Genomic DNA, 14,236 nt, shown 5'->3' with positions numbered 1-14,236 from the left:
GGGTTTGTCTAAGCAGAACCAAACCCGAATCCATTAAAGGTCCTGAAAAAAAGATGTCAAACCTTATTTTATCACAATTATACTTCACATGGCTAAAACTAATCCTTTTCCCTGGGGTCAGCCACGTCAACCCCTGGCATCGCCTCACGCCCCCCCACGGGGACTCACCCCACCATTTGAGAAACACTGGTCTACACTTACTAAAGTGGTGGTTCTTTTCATTCTAAAGCCATGTTAATTGTCGTTTAAAAGATAGTTTCTCAATCTAACCAAGTCTTTGGGAGAATCATTTTCCTAGGGTATTTGAGAATTGTGTGAGTAGAGATAGTGGCCTATGAATATTGATATCATATGCCACTTTTATAGTTCAGGATAACTTGTGGAAAACAGCATTTTGAAAAGAAAGGTTACAACTATATTCAAAAGAAATACTGTATTTTTTTTCAATACTTGTTAGAAATACTATGCCAAGTATTTTTTTTTTTTGTATTTTCAAATGTTTTACAATATCTAGTATTCTAGATATCCACCGAGAAGGTCAGGATTTACACCTTGCATTATACATTAACATTAACATTATACATTAACAAAGGATTTTCGCACTGTTTTATGTGGTTTCCTTTATTGACAAAATTGTAAAGTAAATACATGTCTTTGACCTCAAACAATGCTGTGTTCAGCACTACAACAACCTCACATTGCAAGGTAGTTTCATAACCTGTTATGTACTTAAGCACAGCACCTTAAGCAGGTAAATATACTGCAGGACACTCTACTGTAGATTTTCTGCTGCACCAGTAACCAAGGAGTCCAGGTGTGTAAAATGTAGAACTTTTCTTTGTTAGGTATAAGAGACAGTAGAATGAAAAATTTATATATATATATATATATATATATATATATATATATATATATATATATATATATATATATATATATATATATATATATATATATATATATATATATATATATATATATATAAATATATTTTATATCAAAGCTGAATGTTTCAAAACCTCCAGCCAAAGTGGAGATTTGTGCAAGCCTCCGGTTTTGTGGTTGCGTGTAACCAGTTTAAACAGAGAGCGGTATCCTGCATGTTTTCCAACCTTCTCTCTCGGACAACTGATTTCAATGATTAAGATTATTTTCAAACTCTTGCAGATCTTGTTAATAATCTGAATAAAATCAGAAAACACGCAGGATGTCGGCTCCCGAGGACTGGGGTTTGACACCTATGTATCTGAAACCAAACTATGTGGTTTCATATAGACGCAAGTTTTTTAAATGAACCAACAATGACAAGGGAAAGACTATGCAGATTCAAATAAGATGGTTTCATGTGGACAAGGCCTTAGTTCACACAAGGTAATTTCAAACAGTAGTGGCAGCTTGCTCTCGATGTGATTTATGATCTTTGCTTTTTGGCTGCGTTAACCAATCACGTTCTCACGTTCAAGCCCAGGTTTTTCGGCTTGAATTACACCTGTAAATTAGCGCAGCTATGCTTATGCTAATTTCGGGCAACGTTTTTGATATCGCTCGAGGTGAGACGCTAGAAGTATATCCTAAACTGTTGGTCACGAAGGCAAATCATTCGAAGTTTCCAAGCATACAAAGTCATCTGACTGGGAGTTTTTCGGCAATCAAAAGCGAGACTCTCATTGACATAAAATGACAGACTCCACATTGTGCTATTTATTAATACATATAATAGCTCAACGATTGATTTGAAATAAACTACTATCACACAATGTCATTTAATTGCAAATCAGTCATCTTTCAAAATATTTTTGTGCATTTATGCTATAAAAATAACTGTGTATATAATCTACAAACAATGATCAGAGATGAACAAACTTGCACACGTTGAATGCTTTGCACATACAATTTAGAAGTTCATTTGAAAAGGTTTATTTTCATCTCTTGTTTGTCATAAATGCACTGAGAAATATTAATAATTTTCATTAGGGCAATAGTTTTTAATGTTTTGTGTCATCTTATTTTATAATGTAAAAGTTATAAAATCCATACCTAACTTTAAAAAGTAGCGGTTGTCCACATGTTAATTTTTGGGAAAAAGGCGTGTTTCTTACGAATCAAAACTTAGCAAAAAAAACAAAAAACCAAAAAAAAACAAAAACAAAAGGAGAGACACTTTCCCTCTACTGAAGTTGTGTGATGATTCTTTGCACATGAATAGATTGAAGCAGGAATCCTTTTTACATGAATTGAATCATTTTGAATCGAAAATTGATTCTGAATTGAATCGGAGACCCCAAAATACAAGACAAAGATACAAAACAAAGATTCCCGCTCCTAATGGGTAAAGTGTTGTATGTGTGCTCGGTACAGCTTTCTGGTCTGTCAGTATAGGGTGCTTTTGAATAATACCAAATGAGTCAGGTATTAAAATGAGTGAAGATGGAGGAAATGGGCTGTGCTGACTCATATAATTTCACTAATCTTATTTGTTCAGTGTGGTTGACTCTTGAGCTGGTGTGGGAAAGTGTTTCTGGAAGACCTTTGAAGCCACTGGCTCCCTCATTGATATACACAATTTCATGCATACCAAACACAGGGTTTTCTAGGGGGGCTTCGTTGAGTTTGCAAATGTGTTAAAGAGTTTACCTCAGCAGGGACACTTGGACCTTTAGTCATGAAAAGGCAGATGACAACTTATGAGACATTATCTTTGTTGAAGGTAAGTAAAATGCACAGTTTGCCTCCATGTTTGATTTGTATGTTTGTAATTTAAGGACGACTTTTGAAATAACCGTCACTTCACATTCATGGATTACCTCAAACCTGACATGATTGTCTTTACAGGCTTCAGTGTCATCTGAGAGTATCCACAGAACAAAAAAGTCCAGATTGTGGACATCAACTGTCAAGATGTTCACTCGCATGTCACCGTGCAAATTTTGTAAGTATTAAGCTGTGCAAAAAGTAAACCTAGTGCTTAAGATGTATTTATTCATTTATTTATCAGTGCACCATACGACACTAAAATGTTCTTTTTCTCGGTCAGTTCCTTTAGTTCTCCTGGGGGTCGTGGTGTTTGTAGTGAGCGGGGTCACGGAAGACCCACTGCACGCATGCCTTCAAGATTCAGATTATAATGAGCTTCTAGATATTGTGGATAATGGACTCCCTGCCACAAAGACACCTCAACACATAGCGATTATTGGTGGGGGTATCGCTGGACTAACCGCAGCCAAGTTTTTGGAAGATGCCGGCCATAAGGTAAAGTAACTCTCCTCTCTTTTGTGGAAAAGCTCTGTTGGTACCTGAAAATACGAGAAGTCCGATAATATGGCCCGATGCACAACAAGGTGACCATATTAGAGGCCAGCCCCCGTATTGGAGGACGTATTGAGACCTTAAGGAACACACGAGAGGGTTGGTATGCAGAGGTGGGCGCCATGCGGATCCCCAGCTTTCATAAGTGAGTGCAGTTTTTTTTAATACTTTTTTTTGTTTTATTGATTATCGATCCTTATAAAAATAATATACGTACAAGACTTTATGCCGACCTGATCGGTTTGATCGTGATCAGCGATATTTGGCATTTTATGCAAAATTGGGGATTTTGGATAGTTGTAATGTGATCATTTCCATAGAGATGAATGACATCATTGATTGCTTCTACAAATCATATGTTGAATTAATGTTTTGAGGGCCAACATTTTATACAAGAGAGACATTTCATTTTCAAGAATTACAGGAATGTTTGCTGTCGCAGCAGTTCCTTATTTGCAGTATATACTTGGTGCTATAACGTGGTTTAATTACAATAAAAATGAAAATTCATTTTAAGTTCTTGAATGCCTTTTAAAGGACATTGATTTTTTTTTACTTGTGGAAAGTATAAAAATGACCTGAAATTTTTCAATAAATGAAAAACTTGAAATGTTTTATTATTAATAGTGATATTGCGCCTACACTATTTTGGACATGATAATAAAAAAATAAACAGAAATGTGAAGTTGTTGTTTTAAAGTTATATAAATATATACCATGGTTTTATTGGTCCAGCCCACTTGGGAATATATATTTCTCTATGCGGCCCGCAAGCTATAACGAGTTTGACACCCCTGGTCTATAATATACTCAGTGGTTGAAAGGATCATTTGAATCATTTTATCATTTTGTTGTTGTATCATATGAATTGAGCTAAATAAAAGAATTAAAATGATTAATATTGTGCTTGACACAAAGTGCTCTTATTTTCTTGTATCGACTGCATACATTGCACTATTACACATTCACATTCTACCCTATGTATTTGTCATAACATGCCACATTTTCCACAGGATTCTGCTCTCGTTTGTCTCTAGATTACAAATTCCATTGAACCAATTTATCCAAGATGACAGGAACACCTACTACTTGGTAAATGGAAAAGTCCATAAAAACTTTGCAGTGGAGAACAACCATGATGTGCTTAACTATATGCTAAATGAGGCAGAGAGGGGGAAGTCAGCAGCGCAGCTCTTTAGTGAGACTCTGTGGAAGGTTTGTGGACATTCCTGGCTCTCTTAAAGTCAATGTAGCCATTGATTTTTTTTGTGGTGCTGTTTTACTTTTTCCCCACATTGATTCTTATGAATGACAATTTTATCTTATAAAAATGTTCATTTTTGCACAGGTGAAAGAAGATCTCCAGACAAGTGGCTGCAGTGCAATGTTGAAAAAGTATGATTCTTACACAGTCAAAGTAAGGATTATGTCCTGCATAGTGACTAGGTTAGTCTAGGACAGGCATGTCAAACTCATTTTAGCTCAGGGGACACATTGAGGCAAATCTTTTTTTTAATGGGCCAGATTGTCAAAACAATTGGGTCAATTATTTGTAGATTTTTTTATAAGCACGCCGACTGGGTTCCAATTCCCTGCAAATAGTGGCGGTCAATTGCAAATATATTGTTGAAAAACACAAATGGCGACTGGTCACTTCCGCTTGTAAGTTGCTGTGCTCATCTGGGCCTGTTTTGACTGGCAGGCAATATGTTTGACACCCCTGGTCTAGGCATATGTTGACTGTGACAAACGAAAGTTTAGAATAACTGAATGATTATTGTTTGTCTTTCAAAAGGAATACTTGGTTAAAGAGGGCAATCTCAGTCGTGGAGCATTGCGGATGATTGGAGACATCCTGAATGAAAACAGCCTCTTTTACACGTCCATGCTCGAGATGTTGTACATCCAGTCTGACATCAATGACAATATTGAGTAAGATAATGTTTACTCACATTTTCAGTCAAACGTTTCAAGACACCCGTTGATTCGTTTTTTTTTTAATTAATTTACGGAATTGTAGATTAATAGTCCACTCATCCTCATGATGAAGATTTATTGACAGAATGTGTTAGTAATGGGTTAGTAAAAAAAGTTAAGGTGAATATGTTATAGAATTTAGTTTCTTCAAAAGAGCTTTGCAAATGCTGCGGACAACTTAAAACAGTGCTTCTCTATCGTATTTTGCCAAGCCCCACTCGGAAAGAGAAAACTTTTTAATTTGTGCTTTGTTTGGCTTGATCTTTTTTTAGCGCCGCTTCTGGACGCTTTTGATATTACATATTGAGTAGGATGATGTGGTTTTGAGAGGAGTCGACCGGTACACGTCGTGAATGAGTTTAATGGTGCAAAAGATTTTGAGATGATTTACTTAATTTGGCATTTGAACAGGGGGGCATAGACTTTTAAAATCCAATGTAGCTAATGTGTTGTGTATACATGTCTAAACTCTTGATGCTTTTCCAGGTACTTTGAAGTGACTGATGGCTTTGACCATTTCACGACGGCTTTCTATAGGATGTTAAATTCCACAACCCTCCTCAACTCCAAAGTCAAGCTCATCAACCAATCAGGAGGTAGAAACGTGACAGTGACATACCAGGACCTGCGTACTCCGGGTTCCCTGATCAACATGACGGTGGATCAGGCCCTGGTTACAGCCACAGCCAAGGCTACTCTCTTCATTGACTTCCAACCAGCACTTTCTGGGGACAAGATGGAAGCCCTTCGCTCAGTTCACTACGCAAGCACCACCAAAGTGATACTCAGCTTCAGGGAGCGCTTTTGGGAGAAAGAAGGCATCAGGGGAGGGAAGAGCATCACGGACAGAGTGTCTCGCTTTATTTATTACCCCAGCCACAGTTTCCCGGGAACGGACGCCGGGGCCCTACTCGCATCTTACACTTGCTCTGATGACTCCACCCTCTTTCAAGGTGTGAGTGAAGATGAGCTGATGGCTGTGGTCCTGGATGACTTGGTTAAGATCCACGGAGAGCATATCAGGTCTCTTTTTACTGGCGGATTAGTGAAGAAGTGGGGCTTGGACCCCTACAGCCTGGGAGCTTTTGCCCTGTTCACACCCTACCAGGGCCTTTATGCCACAGAGCTATTCCGGAGTGAAGGACGTGTGCACTTTGCTGGGGAGCACACCTCCTTACCTCATGGCTGGATAGAAACTTCCATGAAATCTGCTGTCAGAGCAGCCAAAAATATTAATAGCCTCACAATTTAAATTTCAGATGCATTTTACATTTCAGTCTTGTTATACAGTATATAAAATGTAATGTTCACATTTGTATTTCTCTTTCAATATAACAGTGATCAGTTTTGAAGAGAAGTTGTAAAAGTGACTGCCTGAGAGATTACAATAATTTACAAAGCTAAAATATATTTATCCAATTGTGTATTTTTGTTGTTGTTAATAATAAAGGTTTTGTGTCAAGGCCCTGACTTACAGTATCGTCACTCAATTTTAGCTATGTACTAAATACTTCCTTACTACTTTCTATTTACTTTTTTATAGATGGACTATTATGAGTGTGACATTACTGTGAAGTTTTACACCATCTAAATGGCTTGGTTGGTAAAGGTACGTTCTTCCATAATGCATTTATGTAACTATTGCTTGTCACCTCTTTGATACAAATGCGACTGAGATAACACGATTAGTTCAAATATTTTACGAAACTACGACATCCTGCATTATTTGTATGCAGCTGCATTTGAGGTGTTCTAAATGAATCTTGACAAGAGCCACTCTTCCAACATCAGCCACTTTACTCAAGTTCAAATTCAGTGACCACTCCTTTCAAACGTGAAATACTCACAAACATGCCTGGCAGCAGATCACAAAAACGCTGTTACCAACTCTAAACGCAAACATGTTAGGAATACAAACATTATATTTATATACTAACAGAGTCCAACAAAGGTCTATGTAGTCCATCATTCAATGAGTGCCTTTCTGCACCATCTGAGTGAAGCGGTTGGTGATGGTCAACGTGGTGTCGATGAATCGCTCCACACAGCTCACAAGGCAAGTCTCTGTCCGGTAGTCTAATTTTGTACCAGGACTGTCCACACACTTGTCCCAGCACACGTCGGTGAAGGTGTGCACCTAAAATAAGCAGAAATGAAGGGAGTGACTGGAAATTGGGATCATCAAAATAAAAATCACCATTTTCAGATGGATGCAGGTTGCAAAAATACCGTTTGTAAATATCGAATACGACTAAAAAGACTCGGCTGTAATAATAATTTTACCTTAGTAAAATTAACATCAAACTTTGTAGGGATGATGTCCATTTAAAATATACAAAAGTCATATTATCTATGGCGGAGGGAATCCACCATAATGTTGCAACAAGATTTGTCGTTTGATAAAAAAAAATATATATTATTTTAATTATCATTTTAAAGCAGTCCATGTGGTATCATTCGTGTCGAATGGCTGTACAGTACGACACAGGGTCCGGTCCACGTTGGGATACGAACCTGGGCCTGGAACTGAGCCTTCTGCTGCTCTATGGCGATCAATCGCTGCAGCTCTGACGCTTCCGCTTTTTCCGACGCACTGAGGTTGTCAAAACTGTCCATGTTTTTTGAATAGATAGCAAATGTACAGTTGTGCAATTCAGAACGGGTGCTTATGAGTAATTCGGTAAAGTGACCTTCCGCACTGGCTGCGCTTGCGTGCGACCCCTGATTCGCTAGCTCGCATGGACATCAGCAAACATATAACTTAAGGGATGCGTCGCTTTAGATCTTGACAGTGCCTGCAGGTTAGTTGTGAATCAGTTTACGTCTGATGACGTTGCGTGACGTTTTCAAAGAGTTGTGAATGTATTAAGAAAATACCCACCCACACAGCAACTCGACATTCACATATAATAGAATAAAATACATAGTTTTTAGAAGTATATTTAACATACTAAAATACATATTTTGTTATATATGTGATCCTATTCATGATTATGTGTATTTTTGTATTTTGAAATGTGTCCTGTACTGTTCTTTTAGGCAAAACATTCGGCATACGATGACTATCTCACAGACAAAAGCTCTTTGCATCAAGATGTTTCAGCAACTGCTTCCGGGTAAACTGTGATGACCTTGGTTGGTTGATCATCATGGCGGCTGTCATCCGTTTGAGTTCTGTTTGTCGCAGAGGAGTTCCGCGTAAGAATATTAGTGCCTTTTCGGAACGATCGTGTCTGTTTTGAGTTCACTCGCAGATTAGGCAAATCCATGCCGTTTGATTGTTGGCGGGTTTAATATGTATTAACCGTGTAAAACGAACATTATGACGAAAACGGTGGCTGTTTTTCATATCATTCGCTGTACTAAAGTTCACGACTTTTGTTTAGTTAGCTTATTTTTATAGTTTGAAATACTCGTAAATGCGGTTTATCACGCAGTACAACAAATAAATGGGATCCACAATATTATTGTATTATTACATTGTGGTGTGGAGGCGAAAGTCCTTACGAAACCTGTTGGGATTGTATATCATTATTACCTTTGCTTTTTATGTCAACGTTCACCGATTGAATCGGCTTTAGATTGCATAATCGAATTAAGCGTTTCTCATCGAGTATTTCGACAAGCAGCGGTAGTGCAGTTCACTTTATAGAATGAAATTATTCCCACCATTAAAGCAATAACTGATCATTCTAAAGTACTCGTATAACAAGGGGATTTTCTTCCCGTTTCAGTTTTTGTTTTACGAAGTGATAAACTACCTGAAATAGAGTACATGTCTCTCACTTTTTAGAATGTTAGAACTGATTTGCGATGTCCTAGATGTTCTGTTTTGATATTGCGTTTATTATACATGCACTTTTCATTCCTTTCCGCAGCCCTCTTCTACAAAAGCACCTTGCTGGCAAGGCCGTTGGTTGTACCACACAAACACCAGGAGCAGACTTACCTGCTGAGTGCAAGGATTCATGCATCCCAAACACTAAATGGTCAGTATACAAATGCTGTGATTATGATTGGATGCCAAAGAGTAGGGCTTGAAAAATAAGTTAACAGCTGTATATGGTATCAAAAGCAGCATCAGAATTGAATGTTTGAGAGATGTGTAAATGATTAGCGCCAGCAGAAACATCAGCCACCAATTTGAATAGGGATTTTTGACATGTCCCTTTTGAGCTGTTTGCGTATGGTGATGCTAAGATAACATCCTTCTTAACATGGTCACCACATAGGTCCATGTCAGTCAAATCTGGTATTCACCAAATACAGTTTTGGGCATGTTACTTCAAAACTGTGATGCATTATTTATTACTTATTACTGTCATTTAAAAGTAATTGGTTACATTACAATATTACTGTATTTGAAATGTAATGCATTACTCTACTATTGCATTACTTTTATATTACTCGCTTCTCCATTACTGGGAATAATTGATTTGCCATTTTAAATGTAGCTCATTGCGCTCATTACACATCCAGTGAAATGTTGGCTTAAGCACAAAACCAGTGCAAATCATTTTATCTGTATTGTACTGTAAACCTTTAAAGACAAGACACCAAACCTTTTTTTTTTTTTTTTATTTTAGGGGGAGAACATCACTTTCAGGCTAAAAATGATTTGAAATGCATTACTTTACTCTTATTTGTAACAAGTACAATATAACTATTTTTTGTGTGTAATATATTGAATTACCGCGTTACAGTAGAAAGTAATGCATTACAGTAATTATATCATTTTTGTAATGCATTACTCCCAACACTGACCGTATATAAATGACAACATCGGGAAAACCCAGAAATGGATTTATCTGTCTGTTTATTGCGCTACAGCGCCAGTAAACAATAGCGGCTAAATGTGGAACTGACAGAATCTCAAATAACTATAGTGTTGGTAGGTGCATTTGGATTAGACTGGACGACATTTCCCCTGAGTTAAAAAAAGAAATCGAATAGGCTATTGTATTTTTAAGAAGTAACCTATCACATTCAAACTCGGACAACATTGGACACAGCTGACAGGTAGGCTTCTCCTGATTTATCATTTTGCTTTCTTGCAGAAGCCTGAAGGCGCTGTGCAAACACTTGTTTGTTTTTGAAACTGTCAACAACTCTCTCTACCTTGATCAAGGACACAGTTGCACCTAAAAAAAAAAAAGCCCCTGAACATGGTTTTACACCAGCCAAATTTTCACCAACTGCATCATCGGACCATAAAATGTTTTCCCATATATTCCAAACATGATACCGCACAATATAAGATGGTTTTGATTTTTTTTCTCCGTAAGATTGTGCTTCCTCATGACATAATCTTGTGATGCATGCACTGAAATGCAATGCCGATTTCTTTTTCTTTTTTCAAAGCGAGCTCCGGCTCCAAAGCTGCCTCTCTGCACTGGACAGCTGAGCGGGTGTTGAGCATCCTCCTGCTGGCCATGGGGCCTGTTGCCTATTTTAACCCCGGCCCTGCTATAGATTACTCTCTGGCTGCTGCGCTCACCCTGCACGGACACTGGTAAGATGCAAAGAGCTCAATCAAATGTTAATTGGGGATGAGAATCAAATCTAAACCCATAGTGGATATTTTCACAATGCGACTCAGGCAAGATGTGGGAACACATCCAATACGCCAAACGGCTGTCTGACTGGCATATTTAACAGTGAACACATGAAGTAAAGATCATCATTTCATTATATTTTAAGTGGTTTAGTGCACCAATGGGCATCCAGATTATATTTAACCATTACATCAGAAAACATCTCTATGGCTTGTAATTTGACGTGGCCATCAAAGGAAACACGATTGAATGTAACACACTCTTACTTCCTGTGCGCTACAACAGCTTACCACAAATGTAGTACAAACAAACACAGGAAATTCAGTCAAAAAAGATTTTTAAAAAAAAATGCACTATGAAGCAACTTAGTTTTCCATCTTGCATGCACTGGTATAGTTCTAACCAACCTTTATTCATACGCTTGTCGACTTAAAGAGTAATGTTCTCCCTGGACATGTCATCTTCCATACCTGAAGCGTGTGTGTTTGATCGTCACACTTGTTCTTGACTAGTCTAAGTATCCTTGAGCAAGACACCTTAACTCATAGTTGCTCCAATTGCACGGATATGACTTCATTTTTTCCCCTCTAAATGAAGTGCTTACCACTTACCAGCTGCTTACCAGACTGTAAATCACAACTTTATAGTTTTACCAGTACTCCAATTCATACTCAGGTGAGGGGTTGTATAAGTTAAAAATAGAGCTTGGACTGGCACAAAAAAAATCCTGTTCCATAATTGTTTATTTTGTGATTATTAAAGCCAGACGCGTGGCACTGAAGTGTTTCTTTTTCACCCTCTCTCCAAAATTAAACATTCGAATGATCACTCTCCAGAAGAGGTGACAGTTTATTAAAGGAGTTGTCGTAAGAGAAAACATTTGCTATGTACTGTAAATAATATTGCTTTAGCTAGCTACTTGTATTTACCTTCTGTTAAGTCTCGCTTTAAAAGATCAAATTGAGCAGATGTAATGCTGCCGAGTTCTATAAAATTCCTCATGGTCAATTTATACTCATATGTACTGTATGGCCTCTTGTTTTGCTCCAGAAATAAGAAATTGAATGCATATTTGGGCCTTGCTCATTTCTATACTGCAAAGTTTGCCTTATCAAACCTAGAAAGGAGGGGGGGGAAAAAAGTCAGACAGCCACAGCACAGCTGTCAAGCAGAAATGGGCCAAGGCCGGGTTATTTCCGGCTGAGTGCAGACCCATAAAGGTGGCTTGAGTTTAGTGTCTGAGCAATGTGCCGGTCCATCAGGTAGAGCAAACACTAGACAGCCTGGCAGGTGCAGGCCTCAAATCCCAGTCATGAGTGGTGATAAATCCTCCTAAGCTGAGGCCTTCGGGCCAGGTGGGTATCTTGGGAGACCGGGTTGCGTCCTCTTTGACCACAATCAGTGAGACTAATATCCTGATGTCATTTGGTGGCGGCAGCGGTGCAATGAGGTGTAACATGAAGGCTAGAAAGTTTCTTGCATGGAGTCTGTGCCTGATGAGATTAGAAAGCTTCAAGCTCCTAAGAATGTTGGCACTGAATGAACCCATTGAAGGTGGCCAACGTGGATGGCAGAGGTGTCATATTCATTGAGCATCGAGAGTTTAGCCACTACAACAGTTCTGCTGTTTTCATTGTCTGAGCCTGATATTGTGACATTTGCTGTAACAAAAGATTCAAAGTAATCCAATGGAAGTGTTGGAGCTAGACCCACTTTTAAAATTGCCTCTTGTGAAACGCAACTACTGAATGCATACTTCTAGAATACATGGTCAGGGATGATCAAAATGTGAACCAGCAAACATCTTGTATTCTTATACACGAAAAGAAAACCACAAGAGTGTGCTGTCTGCAATGAGGGAAGATATCAAATTACATTTTGTTCACTCTCTGTACTGGGTCACAGCCGGAGATGAGTCACTACACGACTTATTGCTCAATCTCATATAAAAGTCCATCGTGAATGAGATGTGAGTTTTTAGTAAGCATTAGGGAGGGAACGAGATCTTTCTCGACGAGTACTCTCTAGATTAGAATGTCACAAGATTTCTAGAGATCTAATGAGACATCTTAAATTTATGGCTTGTCCCATCCTTAGTAAGCATAGTTCTGAACTCCTACTTTTCATATTTTTGTCTTGCAGGGGTCTAGGGCAGGTGTTGACGGATTATGTTCACGGGGACACCAAGATCAAGATAGCCAACGCGGGTCTCTTCCTCCTGTCCACAGTGACATTCGCCGGCCTTTGCTACTTCAACTACAACGACGTGGGCATATGCAAAGCTGTCGCGCTGCTTTGGAGCAAATGAACATGAATGTGGGCTGGCAAGCTCAGAATGACCCAAACATATTTGATGTAAATTCGTATATCTGCACATCTCTGACAATATTTCAAGTGATTCACAGGTTAGTAATTCATCTCTTCAGTTTTGTCAATTTATAGCCCATTTTCTTACCTGCAAGGTGGGAATCAGCTTGTCTACGCACATTGTGGGGTGGATGTAATTTGTGTCCGGCAATGAAGTCGGCTTCATACTTTACGATATTATAGATTAGTGTGTCTCCATATTTTTCCACAAAACATCAATCACATTACACAGACCAGAATAGTCTTATTTGACATTACGATCCTATCATATGGATGATTTTCAGCAATATTAATTCTACCAGGCCATGTACATACCTTGATCTTTATTCCGTCTGACATGAGATGTGCTACGTTGTTGTATTTTATTGCATTTGAGACGCTTTATACTGGTCAAAGGTTTATTGCCACTCTCTTACAACAAAACTGCATGTAGTCGTTGTTCTGTCCTTTACTGTATGTCTCTCAGCTTTACTGTAAAGACCACTTCAAAATATAAAGGTGGGCATTTTACTTGCATCTCTCGTGCAATTATTTATTTATTTTTTTTAAAGACAGCTTTTAATAGAAACCAGACCAAGCCCTGCTTGTCTTAAACTTTTTGTCATAATGTAGCATTTCTACATTACATTAACTGTGGGGATAAAAAGCATGCGTATGAATGAAATAATCTGGCCTTAACTAGCAAAACATATGACAGTACATTTTTGGACATGGGTTGGGAAAGGCCCATTTCAAATTCCAACAATGCCAAAGAAAACGAGGCCAAGGCAGTGACTGTTGTCTTGAATTTGATTTTTCCCAAAACCTGTGATAGCCTTATCCCAAAATGAATCCAGTTTTATCTTCAGAAGTCTGCAAGCAACACCCCACAACGAAACAAACAAACTTATGATTTTGAGTTTTACTTTAAACATACATCATCCACACACAAATTAAATATGAACTTCAGTATCAGCTTTACTTAAGATGGTTATGGATTCGATCTTTATTCAGCAAATCTGGAAACAAGCAATTGGTTTGTTTGTGATCAC

The 14,236-nt window shown here is 38.2% G+C and overlaps 3 protein-coding genes across 6 annotated transcripts; 2 read left to right on the top strand and 1 right to left on the bottom strand.

Moving 5' to 3' along the window:
* The first annotated feature begins 756 nt into the window (after positions 1-756).
* il4i1 (interleukin 4 induced 1) lies at positions 757-6,746 on the top strand. Of its 4 annotated transcripts, none has more exons than XM_088427127.1 (9): positions 778-814; positions 2,640-2,707; positions 2,833-2,929; positions 3,035-3,249; positions 3,339-3,451; positions 4,320-4,521; positions 4,655-4,723; positions 5,102-5,238; positions 5,770-6,746. In XM_088427127.1, exons 2-9 carry the CDS (start codon positions 2,663-2,665, stop codon positions 6,533-6,535), a joined length of 1,644 nt encoding a protein of 547 aa, XP_088283253.1. In that variant the 5' UTR covers positions 778-814; positions 2,640-2,662; the 3' UTR covers positions 6,536-6,746. The 4 variants fall into 4 exon arrangements, with proteins under 4 accessions (XP_088283256.1, XP_088283253.1, XP_088283254.1 ...); XM_088427128.1 differs by having other exon boundaries at positions 792-814; positions 2,643-2,707; XM_088427130.1 differs by lacking the exon at positions 2,640-2,707 and having other exon boundaries at positions 757-814.
* Positions 6,747-7,062: 316 nt separating this feature from the next.
* Positions 7,063-8,051, bottom strand: timm8b (translocase of inner mitochondrial membrane 8 homolog B (yeast)). The gene is made up of 2 exons (XM_088427133.1): positions 7,798-8,051; positions 7,063-7,420 (listed from the first exon to the last, which is right to left on the bottom strand). The coding sequence occupies exons 1-2, from the start codon at positions 7,897-7,899 to the stop codon at positions 7,253-7,255; spliced, it is 270 nt and encodes an 89-aa protein (XP_088283259.1). The 5' UTR covers positions 7,900-8,051; the 3' UTR covers positions 7,063-7,252.
* A 273-nt stretch (positions 8,052-8,324) lies between these two features.
* sdhdb (succinate dehydrogenase complex, subunit D, integral membrane protein b) lies at positions 8,325-13,721 on the top strand. Its single transcript, XM_088427132.1, has 4 exons — positions 8,325-8,481; positions 9,162-9,272; positions 10,645-10,795; positions 12,981-13,721. The coding sequence occupies exons 1-4, from the start codon at positions 8,433-8,435 to the stop codon at positions 13,144-13,146; spliced, it is 477 nt and encodes a 158-aa protein (XP_088283258.1). The 5' UTR covers positions 8,325-8,432; the 3' UTR covers positions 13,147-13,721.
* The last annotated feature ends 515 nt before the right edge of the window (positions 13,722-14,236 follow it).

Source organism: Hippichthys cyanospilos, chromosome 11 (genome assembly GCF_059441005.1).
Source record: "Hippichthys cyanospilos isolate Australia breed blue-spotted pipefish chromosome 11, RoL_Hcya_1.0, whole genome shotgun sequence".
Lineage (NCBI taxonomy): Eukaryota > Metazoa > Chordata > Actinopteri > Syngnathiformes > Syngnathidae > Hippichthys > Hippichthys cyanospilos.
The sequence above is the reverse complement of the archived record's forward strand: the minus strand, read 5'-3'. Positions and strand labels throughout refer to the sequence as shown.

Excerpts from the sequence above, each read along its gene's own strand:
- il4i1 (XM_088427127.1), top strand. The coding sequence starts at position 2,663 with ATGAAAAGGCAGATGACAACTTATGAGACATTATCTTTGTTGAAG. Across the intron at positions 4,522-4,654 it reads TTAGTGAGACTCTGTGGAAG|GTGAAAGAAGATCTCCAGAC; the intron begins GTTTGTGGACAT and ends ATTTTTGCACAG. Across the intron at positions 4,724-5,101 it reads ATGATTCTTACACAGTCAAA|GAATACTTGGTTAAAGAGGG; the intron begins GTAAGGATTATG and ends GTCTTTCAAAAG.
- timm8b (XM_088427133.1), bottom strand. The coding sequence starts at position 7,899 with ATGGACAGTTTTGACAACCTCAGTGCGTCGGAAAAAGCGGAAGCGTCA. Across the intron at positions 7,421-7,797 it reads AGGCTCAGTTCCAGGCCCAG|GTGCACACCTTCACCGACGT; the intron begins GTTCGTATCCCA and ends TGCTTATTTTAG.
- sdhdb (XM_088427132.1), top strand. The coding sequence starts at position 8,433 with ATGGCGGCTGTCATCCGTTTGAGTTCTGTTTGTCGCAGAGGAGTTCCG. Across the intron at positions 8,482-9,161 it reads TTGTCGCAGAGGAGTTCCGC|CCCTCTTCTACAAAAGCACC; the intron begins GTAAGAATATTA and ends TCCTTTCCGCAG. Across the intron at positions 9,273-10,644 it reads TGCATCCCAAACACTAAATG|CGAGCTCCGGCTCCAAAGCT; the intron begins GTCAGTATACAA and ends CTTTTTTCAAAG.